The 20,464-nt window shown below is 42.8% G+C and overlaps 1 protein-coding gene across 2 annotated transcripts in view; it reads left to right on the forward strand.

Moving 5' to 3' along the window:
• The window catches only part of RANBP10 (RAN binding protein 10), a 74,161-nt gene that overhangs the window by 17,845 nt on the left and 35,852 nt on the right, over nt 1–20,464 (forward strand). For both annotated transcript variants that reach the window (XM_025426568.3, XM_049109654.1), the window contains exon 3: nt 9,665–9,717. In XM_025426568.3, the coding sequence (XP_025282353.1) occupies nt 9,665–9,717 (53 nt within the window). The remainder of the gene's footprint in view (nt 1–9,664; nt 9,718–20,464) is intronic.

Raw genomic sequence — 20,464 nt, forward strand, 5'->3', positions numbered from 1 at the left:
GCTCCATGCACCGGAAGCCCGATGTGAGATTTGATCCCGGGTCTCCAGGATCGTGCCCTGGGCCAAAGGCAGGCGCTAAACCGCTGCGCCACCCAGGGATCCCCCAAGATAAAATCTTAACAAAAAAAAAAAAAAAAAGGAACAGTGGGCTCTCTCCATGCCTTGCCATCCTCACTGCTTCTGTCCTTGTCCAGCCCTTGTCAAGCCTTTGGTTTTGCCTCTTCAGTCCATTTTACAGATATTAGTGGTTTGATCAGCTGCACCCTTTTCTAAATCCTTTCTGTAGCTTCCTATTTACCTTCCATGAAGTTCAAACTCCTTAAGCTACCATGCAGGCTGTATGTGAATAGCCCATTTCCTGCTCCAGCTTTGGTTCTTTTTAGGTCTGCCCAAGCTGTGACCCAGCCACACTAATTTCTCTTAGTTCCTTGATTGTGGAGCTGTGTTCTTGCCACTATGTCTCAGCACATTCTGCTGCTTCTGCATGGAACATGCTCCTCTCTTCCCCCTCACTCCTTACCAGGTCTTGGCTCAGCCTTCACATCCTCTGGGAATCCCCGAGTCAGTGCATCCTGAGTCTTTGGCTTGCCCCTTGCCTCTAGAAACTGTTAGAGTGCAGTAACTGAATTCAGACCCCAATCCTTGTGTCCCCAACACCATATTGGACACAGGATCTTTATAGAGTAGGTGAATGATCTCAAGCGCTTCTGTAAAAATAAATTTATCACACCTGTTTTTACTGAATTACTCCACTTTAGCAAGGTTTCAACAGCTCCTAACAATTTATTCATTTTCAAGTGCCACCAGAGATCCATAGAGGAGAGAGGTGTTGTCAATGCTGCTTAGATGCAGAGGTACTACTATATGTGTCCAGGAGAACGTATGTGGGTTTGGGGTTTTCATTATGCTCTTTCCTTATTATTTTACTTTATTCTTGCCAGCCTGTCAGAGAGCTGGGATCACATGAGTCCATGACCTGGCAAAGCACTACACATGTCATTTGTTGGTGATTGAGAGGGAACCTCAGGCCTCCTTAGATTTTTCATGAGTGGATGGAGTAGTAGACTTCCCCTCTATGCCTGTAATGTCACTAGCTTCATGATTGTAAGTTATTTAATCTCACTGCTAAAGTCCAGTGTCTGCAAGAGGGGAGAATAGTACTGGAGGTGCTGTGGCTGAGTTCAGAGTAGCTGAACTATCATGTAGCTCTTTTATTATCTCACCATACCAGCTAGAAGTTTAGGTTCCCTTGTAATATAGTTGGGAAAGATCCTGTGACATTGGTGATAAAGTTCACCAGACCATGAATGGATGAATGCTAGGGGTTTGTTGAATGTCTGTTATGTGCCCAGCACTCCTGTAGCTCCATGATTTTCCTCTGAGGGCTGCGGGTTCCTTCCTCTATCTCCTGCATCCTGAGGTAGGCAGCAGGCCTTGTATCAGTTTGTTAATTGTAGCATAAGACATAGGGTTTGGGCCTGTAAACTTTGGGTCCATCTCTTGTGTTTGGATGGCTTGGGTTATTGGTATTTAGGGGATATCAGAACTGAGTAAACACATATCCACATGCTGGGTGTTGGCCAGAGATGACACTTCTGAAAGAATGAACATGTGAAGGTATTGTCTCCCTGAATCCTAAATCCCCAAGCTTGAATAGAGGAAAAGATTTTTGTAATAACAAATGTTATAGCTGATGATAGTGAACTTGAACCTTTTTTGGGACAAGGGGCAGTTGCATTGATATGTATTCATTTATTTATTATAAAACATACACAACATAAAATTTACCATTTTAATATTCTTAAATGTACAGTTGAGTGGCATTAAGTACATTCACATTGTTGTGCAACTATCACCACCATCCATCTCCATAACTTTTTTCATCTCCCAAATTGAAAGTCTGTCCCCATTAAACAGTAACTCCTGATTCTCCTCCTAGGCCCTGGTAACTACCGTTCTATTTTGTCTTTATTAATTATACTACTCTAAATACCTTTTTATAAGTGGAATCAAACAAAATTTGTCTTTTTAAGTTTTTTTTTTTTTTTTTTTTGAAGAGCGTAAGAGAGAGAGTGAGTGCACATGCGAGCATGAGCAAGGGGGAGGGGCAAACAGTCTCCTATGAGCAGGGAGCCTGACACTGGGCTTGATCCCAGGACCCTGAGGTCCTGACCTTAGTCGAAGTCAGACAACAACTTGAGCCACGCTGGTGCTCCCTGCAGTTGTCTTTTTGTGACTAATTTCACTTAGTATGATGTCTTCAAGTTTCTTTTAAAAAAAAAAAAACATTTTGTTTCTTTATTCATGAGAGACAGAGAAAAGCAGACATAGGCAGAGGGAGAAGCAGGCTTCCTGTGAGGAGTCCAATGTGGGACTCATCCAGGGGCCCTGGATCATGACCTGAGCTAAAGGCAGGTGTTCAACCACTGAGCCACTCAGGTGTCCCAATGTTTTCAAGTTTATTCATGTTGTAGTATAATATCAGAATTTCCTTCCTTTCTTAAAGTTATATTTATTTAAGTAATCTCTATACTCACATGGGGCTCGAATTTACAACCCCAAGAGTTGCATGTTCCGACTGAGCCAGCCAGGCACCCCAGAATTTTTTCCTTTTTAAAGCTGAATATTATACTGTGTACAGATGTTACATTCTGTTTATCCATTCATCCATTCAGCGATAGATACTTGGATTGGTTTACTTTCACCTTTTGACTGTTGTGCATAATGCTAGTATGAATATGGATGTACAAATAATTATTCAAGGCCCTGTTTTCAGTTCTTTTGAGTATATACCCAGAAGTGAAATTCTGTTAAAAATCAAGCTTTTAAAAAGCAAAAAAAAAAAAAAATAAAAAAAAAAATAAAAAGCAGTGTGTGATTTTTTTTTTTAGTAGTTTTTTTTTTTTTTAATTTTAAAGATTTTATTTATTTGAGAGAGAAAGAGAACAAGCAGGAGTGGCAGGGAGAGGGAGAAGCAGGCTCCTCACAGGGAGACCAATGTGGGACTTGATCCCTAGAGCTGGAGATCATGCCCTGAGCCCAGGGCTGAGGCTCAACTGCTGAGCCACCCAGGGGTCCCACATTGTGGTTTGTTTTATTTATTTATTTATTTATTTATTTATTTATTTATTTATTTATTTATTTTTTATTTATGATAGTCACAGAGAGAGAGAGAGGCAGAGACACAGGCAGAGGGAGAAGCAGGCTCCATGCACCGGGAGCCCGACGTGGGATTCAATCCTAGGTCTCCAGGATCGCACCCTGGGCCAAAGGCAGGTGCCAAACCGCTGTGCCACCCAGGGATCCCTCACATTGTGGTTTTGATCTACATTTTCTAGTGATTAGTTAGGCTGTACATCTTTTCATGTGCTTATTAGCCATTTGTCTCCTATAACTACTCAAGTGCTTGCCTGTTTTTGTTTTTGTTTTTTAAGATTTTATTTATTTATTCAGAGAGAGGCAGAGACACAGGCAGAGGGAGAAGCAGGCTCTATGCGGGAAGCCCAGTATGGGACTCGATCCCAGAATTCCGGGATCAGGCCCTGAGCCAAAGGCAGACACTCAACCACTGAGCCACTCAGGTGTCCTGCTTGCCTGTTTTTAATAGATTTTCTGTTTTGTTATGTTTTTTGTTTTTGTTGAGTTGTAGGAGTTCTTTAAATATCTTGGATATTGAACCCTTAATCAGGAGTCTGGGTGGTTCAATCAGTTAAGTGTCTGCCTTTGGCTCAGAACATGATCCCAGGGTCCTAGGATCGAGCCCTGTGGCAGGCCCCCTGCTCCACAGAGAGTCTGCTTCTTCCTCTTCCCCTCTCTCCACTTGTTCCCTCTCTGTTTTGCTCACTCGCTCTCTCAAATAAACAAATAAAATCTTTAAAAACACCAACCCTTATCACATACTATTTGCAGATATTTTCTCCTGTCCTGTGGGTTGCTTTTCACGGTGTTGATGGTGTCCTTTTAGACACAAAAGTTTAAGTTTTTTTTTTTTTTTAAGATTTTATTTATTCATTCATGACAGAGAGAGAGAGACTGGCAGAGACACAGGCTGAGAGAGAAGCAGGCTCCATGCAGGGAGCCCCATGCGGGACTTGATCCCAGGACTCCAGGATTACGCCCTGGGGCGAAGGCAGGTGCTAAACCGCTGAGCCACCCAGAGATCCCCAAAGTTTACGATTTTGATGTAGTTTACTTTTTTTCTTTTGTTGCCTGTGTTTTGGGTGTAATATCCAAAAAAATCATTGCTGTTTCCAATGTAAACCTTTTCTCCTCTGTTTTCTTCAGAGAGTTTTACAGTTTTAGGTCTTTGTTTATTTGATCTGTATTAAGTTAATTTTGCATATGGTTACGGTAGGGGCCCAACTTCATTCTTCTGCATTTGATATCCAGATGTCCCAGCACCATTTGTTGATAAGACTGTCATTTTCCAATTGAATGATCTTAGTATTTTTGTCGAAATCAGTTTACCACATATGGGAGGGTATATTTTTGTGCTCTCTATTCTGTTACTATGGCCTATATGTTTGTCTGTATGCCATACCAACACTGTTTTCATTATCACAGATTTGTGGTAAGTTTTGAAATCAGGAAGTGTGAGTCCTCCAACTTTTTTCTTTTTTTTTTTTTATGATAGGCACACAGTGAGAGAGAGAGAGAGAGAGAGAGAGAGAGAGGCAGAGACACAGGCAGAGGGAGAAGCAGGCTCCATGCACCGGGAGCCCGACATGGGACTCGATCCCGGGTCCCCAGGATCGTGCCCCGGGCCAAAGGCAGGCGCCAAACTGCTGCGCCACCCAGGGATCCCAGCTTTTTTCTTTTTTTTCAAGATTGTTTTGGCTATTTATTATTCCTTGCGATGCCATATGGATAGCATTAAATCTGTGTTTCGAGGGATGCCTGGGTGGCTCAAATGTTTAGCGCCTGCTTTTGGCCCAGGGCGTGATCCTGGAGTCCAGGGATCGAGTCCTACATCAGGCCCCTGCATGGAGCCTGCTTCTCCCTCTGCCTGTGTCTCTGCTTCTCTCTCTCTAAGTGTGTGTCTCTCATGAATAAATAAATAAATATTTTAAAAAAAAATCTGCGTTTCGCACTCGGTAGTTAGGGATCTTAACAATATTAGTCTTCCAATTTGTGAACACAGATGTCTTTCCATTTATTTGTATCTTCTTCTGTTTCTTTCAGCAACATTTTGTAGTTTTTAGTAGTATAGTCTTTTGTCTCCTTGGTTAAGTTTTTTTTTTTTTTTTTTTTTTATTTATTTATTCATGAGACACACATAGAGAGAGGCAGAGACAGAGGGAGAAGTAAGCTCCTCACAGGGAACTCAATGTGGGACTTGATCCCTAGACCAGGGATCAAGACGGCCTGAGCCAAAGGCAGACACTCAACTCCTTTAGTCTACTTTAGAGACTAAGAGTATTTTATTCTTTTTTTTTTTTAAGACTTATTTCTTTTAGTGTGAGAGAGAGCAAGTGGGAGGATGGGGAGAGGGAGAAAGAATCTCAAGCAGACTTTGTTCGCAGAGTATGATGCAGTACTAGAGCTCATGACCCTGAGATCACTTGAGCCAAAACCAAGAACTGGACATCTAACAGACTGAGCGACCCAGACACCCCAGTATTTTATACTTTATAATGCTATTATAAATCAAATTGTTTTAATTTCCTTTTTCTTTTTTTTTTTAATTTTTATTTATTTATGATAGTCACACAGAGAGAGAGAGGCAGAGACATAGGCAGAGGGAGAAGCAGGCTCCATGCACCAGGAGCCCGTTGTGGGATTCGATCCCGGGTCTCCAGGATCGCGCCCTGGGCCAAAGGCAGGCGCTAAACCGCTGCACCACCCAGGGATCCCTAATTTCCTTTTTCAATTGTTCACTGTTTGTGTAATAGAAAAACAACTGATCTTTGTGTGTTGATTTTGTATCCTTCACTTCTGCTGAATTTGTTTATTCTAATAGCATTTCTGTGGAATCTTTAGGGTTTTATACATACAGGATCATGTCATCTGTGGATAGAGATGGTTTTACTTATTCTTTTTCAGTTCTGGTGCCTTTTATTTCTTTTTTCTTGTCTAATTGCTTTGGCTAGAACATATAATACTCTGTTAGGGTGGCAAACAGGCATATTTGTCTTGTTCCTGATCTTAGGAAAAACTTTTCAGTCTTTTACCATTAGATTTGATTTTAGCTGTGGACTTATCATATACGGCCTTAATTATTAAGACAGTTGCCTTTTTTTCTAAAAGATTTTATTTATTCATGAGAGACACAGCGAGAAAGGCAGAGACATAGGCAGAGAGAGAAGCAGGCTCCATGCAGGGAGCCTGGTGTGGGCCTCTATCCCAGGACTCCAGGATCATGCCCTGGGCCGGAGGCAGGTGCTCAACCACTGAGCCACCCAGACATCCCTAGACAGTTGCCTTTTATTACTAGTTTGTTGAGTATGACTGAGATATAACAACGTACCATACAATTCACCCACTTAAAGTATATAATTCAGTGTTTTTTAGTATGTTCATGAGGTCCTTTTTTTTTTTTTTAAGATTTTTTATTTATTTATTAGAGACAGAGAGAGACGGAGGGAGGGAGGGAGGAAGGGAGGGAGAAACAGGCAGAGGGAGAAGCAGGCTCCATTCAGGGAGCCTGACGTGGGACTCGATCCCGGGTCTCCAGGATCATGCCTTGGGTGGAAGACGGCGCTATACTAGTAAGCTACCATGGCTGCCCTGTTCATGAGGTCCTTATAGCTTTTTTGCCCTTGCTTATGTCAGACTGGTTGGATAATAGTTTTCAAGTACATGAAGACTTGCTGAAAGGTAGAAGGCTGTGTCTTTTTGTAATTTTAGAACATCATACTTTTGCAAAAGACTTAATGTCACCCATTGTTTGAAGAGTTGGGACTCATTTGTTTTGAACATCGACTCAGCTCCAACTTTTTATGAATATGCAATTTAGGTTCCTGTGGGGTTGCTCATTGACACCTGCAGGTGACATGCATCCATGTGTTGGCATTGGATTTCCTCTGGGTGCTCTGCCCTTAGATCATCCACTTGGATTCACGAGTTGACCCTAGGGTTTATGTAAAGGCTCCCAGACCATCCACTGGTCAACACTATTCCATCTCTGGGGCAGAGTTTATAGAAAGGTGTTGAGGGCTAGCTGCTGGAGGTGGAAAAGATTTCCCCAGTGCAGAAGCCTAAGCAACTTAAGTTTGAGTGCATATGCCTTAGTAGTTCCTCATTCCCATGGAAATTTGTGGAATTAGACCCTGGTTGCTGGTCGCCAAGCTGCTCAACCTTCCCTATTTGCATTAGCTTTAAGTGGTTAAGAGTTATCCAGGAAACATGTGCTCCAAACACAAACCCTCATCTTAGTGTCAGGAAACCTGTATGTCAGGGATGGGATCACATGTAGTATTGGGCAGGGACTCAGGCTCCTTCGGATAGGACAAGATGAGTGGGCTGACATCTAAGTCAGGGAAACCCCTGGGTATGTGGTACCTGATTTTATTGATGACTGCAAGGCAGTTGAGGTCATTTGCTGCTTGGTCAGCTGAGGCATTAAGAGAATGGAGACTGGCTTTTGGCAGCTTCTACCATGTAAAGCAAGGAAGCTGATTATTTGGGCTGCTGGTTTTCCAGGAAAAAGTACAGGTTTTAATCTAATGGGAATCCTGCCAGCAGGCTTACACTGCTTCTGCTCCTGATGGTTCTTCAATGTCCATTTTTGGCAGGAGGTAGCAGGCACTTGGAGAGTCTGGGTCCTTTGAACCTTGCAAGTCCCTCTTTGAAGTGCTGTTCCTTTCCCTTTCCTCCTCTTCCCCTAACTCCTGCAGGCCAGATTATCAGGGTCATGGGTTGGTCAGTGTCTTCCTGGTTCCCACCAGCATGATGAGATAGCTGGTTTCAGAGGAGGATGTGTGGGTCAGAGCCTGCCTTCTCTGCCTGGTCCTTTTTTGGATGATAGAGTCTGCTCCCCCAAACTCACTGGTATAGCCAGCCAGAGAAGGGCAAAGGGGCATTTACTGTAGATGAAGGACTTGGAGAGACAGGAGCACCATGTTGTGGGAACTCAGGTAGTGTTAGGAAACAGGTACATAGGTGCATGGTACATGTTGGGAAAGAAAGACATAATCCCAGACGGAGAAATGTATGTGGAATGCAGAATTATTTACAATAGGGAATAATTGGAATGTAAATGTGTAAACTTGAAATGGTCAAAATAAGGCAAAAAACATTTTTGTGTGTGTGGTAAAGTATACATAATATAAAATCGACTATTTTAACCATCTTTAAGTGTAAGTTCAGTGGCTTTAAGTACATTTACATTGTTATGCAACCATAGTTATATCTCAGCCCTCTTGGTTGGTGTTTTTAGTACTCTGAGCTTCTCAATTACCTGTTGGCACTCATACAAGGTTAATATAAGGCATCATGTGTGGGTTTCTACTATTGTATTCTTAGAAGGTAATTATTTCAGTTCTTGGGGAAATACCTCACTATTTCCTTGCACACTACCAACAGACTGAAAAACTGTGTTCATTTCCTTTTCTGGCCTGCCTACTCATGAATGCCACTGAGATATCTTTGACAGAGTTGTGCAGCATGGGCCCCACCTTGCTGTGGTTGGCTTAGTTGTTGAGGTACTTAGGTGGGAAGAGTGGGGCTGGGGCGGTGTCTCAGGGGCTTAAAGACAGCCCCCCCCCCAACATTGGATGATCAGGGGGCCAGTGGTGAATGTATGGGGCAAAGGTAATGAGTTTGGAGATACCCAGATAAGAAGCCCTGTGTGAGGGGTCTTTACAGTCTTCTACAGAGCCAGCCTAGCTGTACTTTTTCTGTGTCTTGGTCCTTGCTGAAGAGTGGCTTGTCCTTGTTGGATTGATCTTGCATCACTCTGCCAAGTACTACCTAGGATTCATCTGCTTACTTTAGTTACTTCTTGAGGGTAGATTCCACTGCCTTAGCTGGAGCCAAAAACCAAGGGGCTGGAAACAGTGATTTCAGGAAACTTTCTTCTGAAACTGAAACCAGTGGTTCCTACTTAGAAACACACAAACTACCTCTTGTTTCTCCAGCTACTTAAGACATTGGGATGATTTTCCTTAGAAAATGAAAATGTGGGGGCAGCCTGGGTGGCTCAGCGGTTTAGCGCCGCCTTCAGTCCAGGGCCTGATCCCAGAGACCCGGGGTTGAGTCCCATGTCGGGCTCCCTGCATGGAGTCTGCTTCTCCCTTTGCCTGTGTCTCTGCCCCCCCCCCCCCTTTGTGTCTCTCATGAATAAATAAAATCTTAAAAAAAAAAAAAAAGGAAAGATGTGAAGCTTCTGTAAGAACCATTTAGTGTATTAAGAGTCTCTATATTCGGGACACCTGGGTGGCTCAGGGGTTGGGCTTCTGCCTTCAGCTCAGGGTGTGATCCCAGGGTGCCAGGATCGAGTCCCATGTCGGGCTCCCTTCATGGAGCCTGCTTCTCCCTCTGCCTGTGTCTCTGCCTCTCTCTCTCTCTGTCTCTCTTATGAATAAATAAGTGGAATCTTTAAAAAAAAAAAAAAAGAGTCTCTATATTTGTTGCTTTTCCGTTTTTCTTTTACCAAGAAATATTTTAGAAGGGAGGCACATAACCATTTGCTAACCAAAAATTTTGTGTGTGTGATTTTTTGAAGGTACATGGGAATAGGACTGTCAGCTCAAGGCGTCAACATGAACAGACTTCCTGGTGAGTCACTGGTTAAGAGAATATTTGTTCTGCTCTCCTGATCCATTCTATGATGAGAATCATGGTAGCAGCCAAGAGAATAGAGTGAACTTTGCTGCTTGCCTTACCCAAAGCCAGGTCATAAGGTGGAAGATCATAAAACTTGGCCATGGGTGGGATGGTATGGGCTTCCATTTCAAAAATTAATTAGCAAGTGTTCATCATTCATGGAATTTGAACTGTTTGTAGTTAAAAGCAACCTGAGTTTGGTCCTAGTGGGGATATGCCTTTGTAACTGTTATTCCCATTGGCCTTTGACCAGCCTGGGACCCTGGCATATATGGAGAGGAAGGCTGCTGCCAATTCTGGCTTCTTTGTTACTGCACCATATTGATGATAAAGTTTTTATTTTTTATTTTTTATTTACTCATGAAAGAGAGACACAGGCCGAGGGAGAAGCAGGCTCTATGCAGGGAGCCTGACATGGGGCTCAATCCTGGGTCTCCAGGATCACGCCCTGGGCTGAAGGTGGCACTAAACCGCTAAGCCACCTGGGCTGCCCAATGATCAAGTTTTTAAGTGGCCTCCCACTTGGAACATGGTTGAGGTGATTTTTTAAATAAATAGTATGTGTGCAAGACTTGGATTGTCAGTCAGCAACCTCATTCAGATTTGTGGAATGCTCTGAGCCCTGCAGATGGTCCTCCTCTACTTTCCAGGAGCCCTTTCAGCTACTTTCTGCCCAGTGACCCATACCTAGTCTTGGGCTGTGTACAGTTGAGGGGATAGAAACCTCCAACAGAAGCTGGTGAGTTCCAGAAGATGGTCCTAAGTCCATTTATCCCTATAGTGGCATAAGTGACATGGTGCAAGCTACCTTAGCACCATCATGAAGGCGGGCAAAGTCCCTATGTTTTTTGTTTTGTTTTAAAGTCCCTATGTTTTTGCCCTGGCCCTCTATTTTTTATGCCTCAGACACAGAGAAGGCAACTGGCTTTTTCCAAAAAGAGAGCAGCACTTAAACATTATGTGTTTTCCCATCTATGCTTGATATCAGTCACAGATTTTTTTTCTCATTGACTAATTTCAAGTACTTAAAATCTAGAATTGCTCGAGATTCAACTAATTTGTCAGGGGTCTAACATTTTTCAGCTTTGATATGAGTGAAAACTGACCTTTAGTTATTAATCAGAATGTATGTGGCATGTTTGGCCTCTTTGTGTAGCACGCAGCTGTGTAATTTTTTTTAAAAGATTTATTTATTTATTTATGATAGACATAGAAGAGAGAGGCAGAGACACAGGAGGAGGGAGAAGCAGGCCCCACGCCGAGAGCCCGACACGGGACTCGATCCCGGGACCCCAGGATCACACCCTGGGCCAAAGGCAGGCGCTAAACCGCTGAGCCACCCAGGGATCCCCGCACTTGTGTAATTTTTTTTAAAGATTTTTATTTATTTACTAGAGAGAAAGAGAGAGAGTTCATGCCCTTAAGCAGGGAAAAGAGAATGAGGGGGAGGAAGAGAGGGATAAGGAGAATCTGCGTTCAGTGGAGAGTCCAACACTGGGCTCGATTTCAAAACTGAGATCATGACCTGAGCTGAAATCAAAAGTTGGCCACTTAACCGACTGAGCCATCCAGATGCCTCTTAATCTTTTTCTTACTCCAAATGTGCTCTTTGAACTTTTGCACTGCCTTCATGGCAGATAAAAGAAGCTTATTATATGGAAGTAACTATTATAATGTTATTAGATGTCACTTTAAGCAACTCTGAACATTGGTTAAATGAATTTTTGTTAATCCACAGAAAAGAATACTATGCAGCTTTGAAGAGAATGAGGAGGTTGTTTAGGTACTGATTTGGAGTCATCTCTAGAATATATTGTTAAGTGGAAAATATAAGCCATAGAACAGTGTATAATATGCTACCAAATGTGCAAAAATAAAAAAGGCATGAATGTATGAATGTGCTACCAAATGTGCAAAAATAAAAAAGGCATGAATGTATGAATGAATGTATCTGTACTTGCTTGTACATGCATTGAATATCTTTGGAAAGCTACGGAAAAACTTATATAATATCGGCTATCCCTTGGGAAGGGACAGGGTGGCTAGGGATAGGACTAGAAAGATTTTTCACTTTCAGAACTTTCACATCTTCTTTCTTGTGAATATATTAATCTGTTTTAAAAGTATGAATAGGGGATGCCTGGGTGGCTCAGCAGTTGAGTGTCTGCCTTCAGCTCAGGGCTTGATCCTGGGATTTGGGATCTGGGATCGAGGCCCGCAACAGGCTCCCTATGGGGAGCCTGCTTCTCTCTCTGCCTGTGTCTCTGCCTCTCTCTCTCTCTCTCTCTCTCTCTCTGTCTCTCATGAAAAAATAGATACATCTTAAATTTATTTATTCATGAGAGACACATAGGGAGGCAGAGACATAGGCAGAGGTTGAAGCAGGCTCCCTGCACGGAGCCGATGCGGGACTCAATCCTTGGGCCCCAGGATCACCATCTGAGCTGAAGGCAGATGCTTAACCGCTGAGCCACCCAGACGCCCTAGATACATCTTAAAAAAAAAAAAGTATGAATAGAATTAAACAAAAGCAAGTGCTGTTGTGTCAAGGAGTCCTCACATGTCTTTCAGGTGGATTGGGAATATAGCATTTTACTATGTGCTAGGCTTGGTATTCTAAATTCCACATGCTCATCCTTCTTGAGTAAGAACTATTTTTTGCATGGCTCATTTGGTTTGAGATCCATGGAGTAGAGTAGATGAGGTAGGAGGGGGAGGTTCAAGGTCTACCTAGGCAAACTTGAATTTCTTCAAGATAGAGCCCTGTGGAGCTGGCCTGGTTTGTTTGCATTGTTCATAAGATGGGCTTTTTGACCCTCTCTGGGCCAGTTGGAAGCCAGCTGCTGGTCATGTGTTTTGATGTTGTGAATGTAACATTGTAGAGAAGTCCATCTGGGACCCTTGTGCAATCAGACTGCACCTAGGCGCAAGATGTGGGCCTGTAGGGAGAAGGGACCTGGACACAGTGGATGAGGTGAGAGTCCCTACATTAACATATCAGGAGAGTTGGCACCTTTTTTTTTTTTTTTTTTAATAATTTTTTTTTAAGATTTTATTTATTTATTCATGATAGTCACAGAGAGAGAGAGAGGCAGAGACACAGGCAGAGGGAGAAGCAGGCTCCATGCAGGGAGCCCGACGTGGGATTCGATCCGGAGTCTCCAGGATCGCGCCCTGGGCCAAAGGCAGGCGCCAAACCGCTGCGCCACCCAGGGATCCCATTTGGCACCTTTTTTAACATCCTCAGTGGCACATCTCTTGTTTGGCAGGAGAAAGGGGCCTCTGTGGGTATTGTACCTATTTTCATTTCATTTTGCCCGCCAGCTCTGAGGGCTTTCCTTCCTGCCGTATCTGTTAATCTCCCTGATTAGTCCTTAAGGTAGTAAGTAGGAATCAGAATGCAGCTAGATAGGGATTCTCCCTAGGAAGGATGGATGCCTCTGGCTTTCCCAGGATATAGGGCTGGCTGAATGGGTGAGAAGACCTAGCACAGGACAGATGTAGGGATAGAGGGGAGACATTCCTCTTAGGAATAAGTGTCCTGCTGCTGTTCATCCTGCTGGATTTGGAAGATCACAATCCCCTTTGACACTTTCCATTTTCTGGGATTGCTTTTTTTGGTGTGTGTTTGGGGGTTAATGAGCATACATTCTCCAAAACTGAAATTATCACCATTCATAAAGAGTTGGACCTGAAATTCTTAGAATGTATTCCAGTGGGGACATGAGATGGAGGATGATGGCAGCCTTTCTACCAGTTGCTTTTGATTTCCAAGAGACCTTTGGTTGTAATGAAAGCTCTGTTTGGATATATGGTTGGTGGGAGGTGATGATGGTGGCCTAGGCTGGGTCTAGAATTTGAGACTTTAGTGTTAAATTCAGATGAGATGTTTAGCGTTGATGTATCTTTTTGATAGATACTGGTGTGTTTGATGGAGGTGGTTGGAGAGGTTAGTGTGGCTTTACAGGGGTGATCAGCCTCATGTTGAGAAACATATAGGAGTTTGCTAGGTGGGTCTGGGTGGTGGTAAGGCCTATGGGTAGATCTATAAGTTGCCTAGTGTGATGGGATGGCTTCCTGGGAACAGTCAGGATGACCCGGTTGAAGAAAGTCTTATATTCCATGTCAAGGGGCCTAAACTTCTTTATTTAAGCAGTGGAGGCTGAAGGAGTGTCTTAAGCATAGGCAAAATGCTAGCAGGTTTGCTAAGAAGTAACTAGTTCAAGTGAACTAGTGTAGAGGAGGCCTTCCAGAGGGGTAGAGGCTAAGCTGGGCTGCCTGGGCAGTGAGAATTCTGAGTTTAGGCATGTGATGGAACTTCAGGAGGTGCTAGATAATGGCTTAAAAAGGGACTCCTTTTCCTTATTTTGAAATACTTACTTGGAAGCATTTAATCAGAAGTGAACAGTTATATTTATAAGCGCCTTATGGGTGTATTTTGTGATAACTCAGTATATCTTGCTTAGTAGAGAAGAATCCTACTAGGTCATTGGGAGGGGTCCTTAATTTCATGGCTGTATATGTAGATTACTTTTGATTTGTTAGTTTAGAAAAATTTATCAACAAATCCATCAGAGCCAATTGGTCTTTTGGCAAGGACATTTTTTTAAGACTCCCTTCCTCTCTTGTTAGCTTGTTCAAGTAAGTTCTTTCTTATGGCATCACTTTCAATATATTCTGCTTTGGCCACCTGATTCTCTTTATAGGAAAATGGCTATGATGAATATTATCAAAACCTAACAAAGGGGCTCCTGGTTGGCTCAGTGTAGAGCACATGACTCTTGATCTCAGGGTTGTGAGTTCAAGCCTTATGTGGGATATAGAGATTACTTAAATAAATAAAACTTAAAAAAGATTTATTTATTTGAGAGAGAGAAAGTACATGCAGGGCGAGGGACACAGGGATAGGGAGTGGGAGAGAATCTTTTTTTTTTTTTTTTTAAGATTTTATTTATTTATTAATGAGAGACACAGAGAGAGAGGCAGAGACACAGGCAGAGGGAGAAACAGGCTCCATGCAGGGAGCCCAATGTGGGACTCAGTCCCGGGTCTCCAGGATCACACCCTGAGTCAAAGGTGGTGCTAAACCACTGAGCCACCCGGGCTGCCCTAGCGGGAGAGAATCTTAAGCAGACTCTCTGCTGAGCAGTTAGCTGGATGCAGGGCTCAATCCCACGACCCTGAGATCATGACCTGAGTGAGACACTCAGGTGCCCCAATAAATAAAATTAAAAAAAAAAAACAAAACCCAACCTAAAAAAATCTTCATGATTGATCTTTTAAACGAATTTAATCCATTTTGTTAGTTTTTTAAAAAGATTTTATTTATTTATTCATGAGAGACACAGAGAGAGGCAGAGACACAAGCAGAGGGAGAAGCAGGCTCCCTGTGAGGAGCCTAATGCAGGACGCTATCCCAGGACCCAAGGATCACGACCTGAGCCGAAGACAGATGCTCAACCACTGAGCCATCCAGGTGCTCCATTTTGTTAAATTTTTTTTAAAAGATTACTGTTACCAAACTATTATTTATTCCTTTTTTTTATTGAGATCTAATAAATATACCATAACATTCACCAATTTAAAGTGTGCATTTCAGTGGTTTTAGTGTAGTCACAAATTTGTGCTACCATAGCCTCTAATTCCAGAACATTTTCATCACCCCAAAGAGAAACTCGATACCCATTAGCAGTCATTCCCTTATTCTCCTTTCCTGTAGCCTCTGAAAACCACTAATCTACTTTCTGTCTCCATGGTTTTTCCTTTTCTAGACCTCCATTGATTTCCTATCAATGGAGTCATATAACAGGTGGCCTTTTGTGACTGGCTTCTTTCACTTAGCATAATGTTCTCAAGGTTCATCTAATTTCATTCCTTCTTACGGCCAAATAATATTCTATTATATGGATATATCACATTTTGCTTATCCATGTGTCTGTTGATGAATATTTGGAATTTTTTGATGAATATTTGGATGGTGTCTACTTTTTGGCTGTTATGATTTATGCTATAAACACTTATGTACAAGTTTTCTTATGGACATATGTTTCATTTGATTGTGTACCTGGGAATAGAATTGCTGGGTCATGTGATAACACCTTTTATTTAAGGCTTTGATGCATTTAGTTTTTGTTTATGCTGTGAGGTAAGGATCCAGCTTCATTCATTTGCATGTGGCTATCCAATTGTCCTAGCATCAGTTGTTGAAAATACTATTCTTTCCTTACTGAATCATCTTGGTATCTTTGTTGAAAACCAGTTGAGCTGGAGATGCATGGATTTTTTTTTTCTGGCTTCTCAATTCTATTCCACTGATCTATATATTTGTCCTTGCACCTGTACCATATTCTCTTGATTATGGTTGCTTTGTAGAAAGTTTTGAAATTGAGAAGGATGAATCCTTTAATTTTTTTTTTTTTCTTTTTCAGGTATGTTCTGGGTTTTTTGGTTCCCTTGCAATTCCATATGAATTTTATTTTATTATTATTTTTTTAAGATTTTTATTTATTCATGAGAGACACACACACAGAAAGACAGAGACATAGGCAGAGGGAGAAGCAGGCTTCCCGCAAGGAGCCTGATGTGGGACTTGATCCTGGATGCCAGAATCATGCCCAGGGCTGAAGACGGACGCTCAACTGCTGAGCCACCCAGGCGTCTTGTATTTTAATTTTCTTGCTAATAAAGATAGGTGTTCATTGTTAGATATTTTTTCTTTTTTTTTTTAAATAAAGATTTTATTCATTCATTCATGAGAGACAGAGAGAGAGAGAGGCAGAGACACAAGCAGAGGGAGAAGCAGGCTCCATGCAGGGAGCCCGACATAGGGACTCGATCCCGGGACTCCAGGATCACAGGCTGGGCCGAAGGCAGCCGTGAAACCACTGAGCCACCCAAGTACCCCCAGATATTTTTTTCTAAGTACTACTTTACTTCTTACAAATTTTTTAAAAAGATTTTATGTCAGAGAGAGAGAATAAGAGAGAACATGAGTGGGGGGAGGGGCAGAGGGAGAGGGAGAAGCAGACTCTGCACTGAGCAGGGAGCCTATATGGCTCCATCCCAGGACCCTGGGATTATGACCTGTGCTGAAGGCAGTTTTTTTTTTTTTTTTTTTTTTTTATTATTATTTATTTATGATAGTCACAGAGAGAGAGAGAGAGAGAGAGAGAGAGAGGCAGAGACATAGGCAGAAGGAGAAGCAGGCTCCATGCACCAGGAGCCCGACGTGGGATTCGATCCCGGGTCTCCAGGATCGCGCCCTGGGCCAAAGGCAGGCGCCAAACCGCTGCGCCACCCAGGGATCCCTGAAGGCAGTTGTTTAACCAACTGAGCCACCCAGGCACCCCTCACAATTTTTTTTTTAAATTAATTTGTTTATTTAAGAGAGAAAGAGTGGGAGTGCACGCGTGTGCGCATGAGCAGGAGGATGAGGGGCATAGGGAGGAAGAGTCTTTTTTTTTTATTATTTTTTTTTAAATTTATTTATGATAGTCACACAGAGAGAGAGAGAGTGTGAGAGAGGCAGAGACACAGGCAGAGGGAGAAGCAGGCTCCATGTACCGGGAGCCTGACGTGGAATTCGATCCTGGGTCTCCAGGATCGCGCCCTGGGCCAAAGGCGGGCGCCAAACCGCTCAGCCACCCAGGGATCCCAGGGAGGAAGAGTCTTAAGGAGACTCCCTGCTTAGCATGGAGCCTGATTTGGGGTTCAAACTCATGACTTTGAGATCATGACCTGAGCCAAAACTAAGAGTCAGATCCACCACTCATGTGCTGTCTCTACTTAGAACTTTTGATATGCTGGTTTTTTGGTTTTTTAGATTATTTATTTATTTGACAGAAAGAGAGCATAAGCAGGGGGAGCAGCAGGCAGAGGGAGAGGGAGAGGGAGAAGCAGATTCCTGAGCAGAGAGCCTGACATGGGTCTTGATCCCAGGACCCTGGAATCATGGCCTAAGCCAAAGGCCAATGCTTAACTGAGCCACCCAGGCACCACTGTTATGCTGTTTGAGTTTGAGCTTTTCATTTTAGGGTATTTATTATATCCCTTATTCTTGATTTTCTTCCTTTTTTATTTTATTTTATTTTATTTTATTTTATTTTATTTTATTTTATTTTATTATTTTATTTTATTTTATTTTATTTTATTTTATTTTATTTTATTTTATTTTATTTTATTTTATTTTATTTTATTTTATTCCTTTTTTAAAAATATTTATTCACTCATGAGAGAGAGAGGCAAAGGGAGAGGCAGGCTCCATGCAGGACTTGATCCTGGGGCTCCAGGATCACGCCGTTGGCCAAAGGCAGGCACTAAACCGCTGAGCCACCTAGGGATGCCCTCTGTTTTCTTCCTGACCCAGGTTATATTCAAGACTGTAGTGCTTTGTAATTTTCACGATTGAACATTATTTATTTGTTTAATTGGCCGAGCCTGACCTTATTCCATCATGTTCAGGAATATGAAGTGGTCTGCCTTTTATTTTTGGTATTTTTAAAGATTATTTATTTATTTATTTATTTATGACACACAGAGAAAGGAAAGACACAGGCAGAGGGAGAAGTAGGCTCCCTCAGGGGAGCTCAATGTGGGACTTGATCTCAGGACCCCAGGATCACTCCCTGGGCCAAAGGCAGATGGTCAACCACTGAGCCACCCAGGTGTCCCATGGTCTGCCTTTTAAAAAAACTTGTGTAATGCTGATTTATACTCCAGAACATCAGATTTTATGAAATAGGTAGGTACAGATTTTGTTCTCGATCTACCATAGAGTTTTCTATACATTTGTTTTTTTTTCACTCATTTATATATTCAGTATATTTTACGAATTTGTTACCAAAAGGCATAAGAAATTTTGAAAATAACGTCACCTGGAACCTTGTCCCTAAGGGCTAAGGGTTTAAGATTAAAGGGTTTAAGCAGCTGTGGGCCTAATGGTTGGTGCTGGGTCAGGGAAACAGGTAGTACAGGGAGCCCCTGAGCAATTTAAGCAAAGATGTGATATGCCCGGTTTGGAGGGGTAAGGGCAGGAATAGGTGGAGGGAGGCCAGTTAGGAGACTGTCTTGGTGGCCCAGAAGAACACGGTGGTATCTTAGACTAGAGACATGGGGAGAAGAGAACAGAATTGGGCCCCGTGGGAAATAATTCATCTGGCTTGGTGTCTTCAGAGTAGTGGATGGACAGACTGCAAACCACTAGTGTTGTGCCTTGAGGATTTTCCTGATAATTTGTTCCAAGAATTCTTTTATTAATAAAATGGCCTGAGGATAGCCATTGTAGATGCCAAATCTCATTGTCACTCAGAGCAAGTATCAGAGTGCAAGTCAAGCAGTGCAGCCCCTGTCTGAGTTGGTCTAAGAAGAAGGTAACTTAGTCCAGCCTTGGCCTACCCAGGTGCTGCTGTCAAGAATTCCCTGGCCTTTGGCGCTTTTTTTTTTTTGGCCTTTGGCTCTTAATCCTGCCTTTCATGAGTCCTCAGAAGAGAAGCTTATGAAGAAGGAAAGGTCCAAGTGTAGAACTGAAGCCACTTTTCTTATGGTTCCTGATCTGATTGAGTGAAACAAATAACAGATGATGGACTTGCCTGAGACAGAGAGCCTCCACTCCTCTCTGTCTGAAGTAAGTGATTCTTGACGGTAGGAAATAACCTCTCTCTCTCTGTCTCTGTCTCTCTCTCACACACACAGTCTCCCTCCCTCACTCCCTCTCTCCCTCCCTCCCTTTCTTCTCTACCCTGGGCTACTTGTTTCTCTGGTTGCTTTGCATCTTGTTCCTGATTACAGCAGCTGAGTGAAGTAGGTGTGGAGGCAGTTGAGGCAGTTCTCTCTCTCTTTGAGGGACCCAAAGACTGTGGCCTGTGAATAGTTGACTGTGCTTTCCAAGGCCTGCAAGTCTAGTTGAAAAGTAGCCAGTGAGCCATCCAGGCAGTTATACAACTCACTTTTTTGTCTCACTCTTATCTTTGAGGAGGTCATACCTCCAGAAACCTTAGTGCTTTATTTAAGGTCCAGCACACAGTGAACCTGCTTGCCCCAAACTAAGTTTATCTTCCTGTAAAACCCAGATCCTCATGCTTTCCTTGTGTCCACTGAGTTACTGTTCACCCTAGTGCCCAGGTGGCACTCTTCAGAGTAATCCTCATACTGTCTCTTTCCTCTTCTCACAGCTCTGCCATTCCCCAGGTGTGGTTTTATTTTTTATTTTTTTAAAAGATTTTATTTATTCATTCATGACAGACAGAGAGAGAGAGAAAGAGAGTCAGAGACACAGGCAGAGGGAGAAGCAGGCTCCATGCAGGTAGCCTGATGCAGGACTCGATCCCAGGACCCTGGGATCACGCCCTAAGCTGAAGGCAGACACTAAACCGCTGAACCACCCAGGCGTCCCCCCTTCTCTGTATGTTAGAGCTCAGTGCTGTTGAGCCAACGATGGGCTCACATTTAGTCATGTGAGGAAACAGATCTTTAGAGTTGTGGTCAGCTTGTGGAGCAGTATATAGCTCAGTGGTTAAGAGCATGGATCTGGAGCCACATGTTTGCATTTACATCCTGGCAGCTATGTAACCTGAGATAAGTTACATAACTGCCCTGTGCCTCTCTTTTCCCCATCTGTAAAATGGAAGCATTACTAGTATGTAACTCACATAAGGAATGGTTATGAGAATTTAGTGAGTTCATGTATAGTGCTTAGAATAGT

The sequence above is a fragment of the Canis lupus genome, chromosome 5 (genome assembly GCF_003254725.2).
Source record: "Canis lupus dingo isolate Sandy chromosome 5, ASM325472v2, whole genome shotgun sequence".
Taxonomy (NCBI): Eukaryota; Metazoa; Chordata; class Mammalia; order Carnivora; family Canidae; genus Canis; species Canis lupus.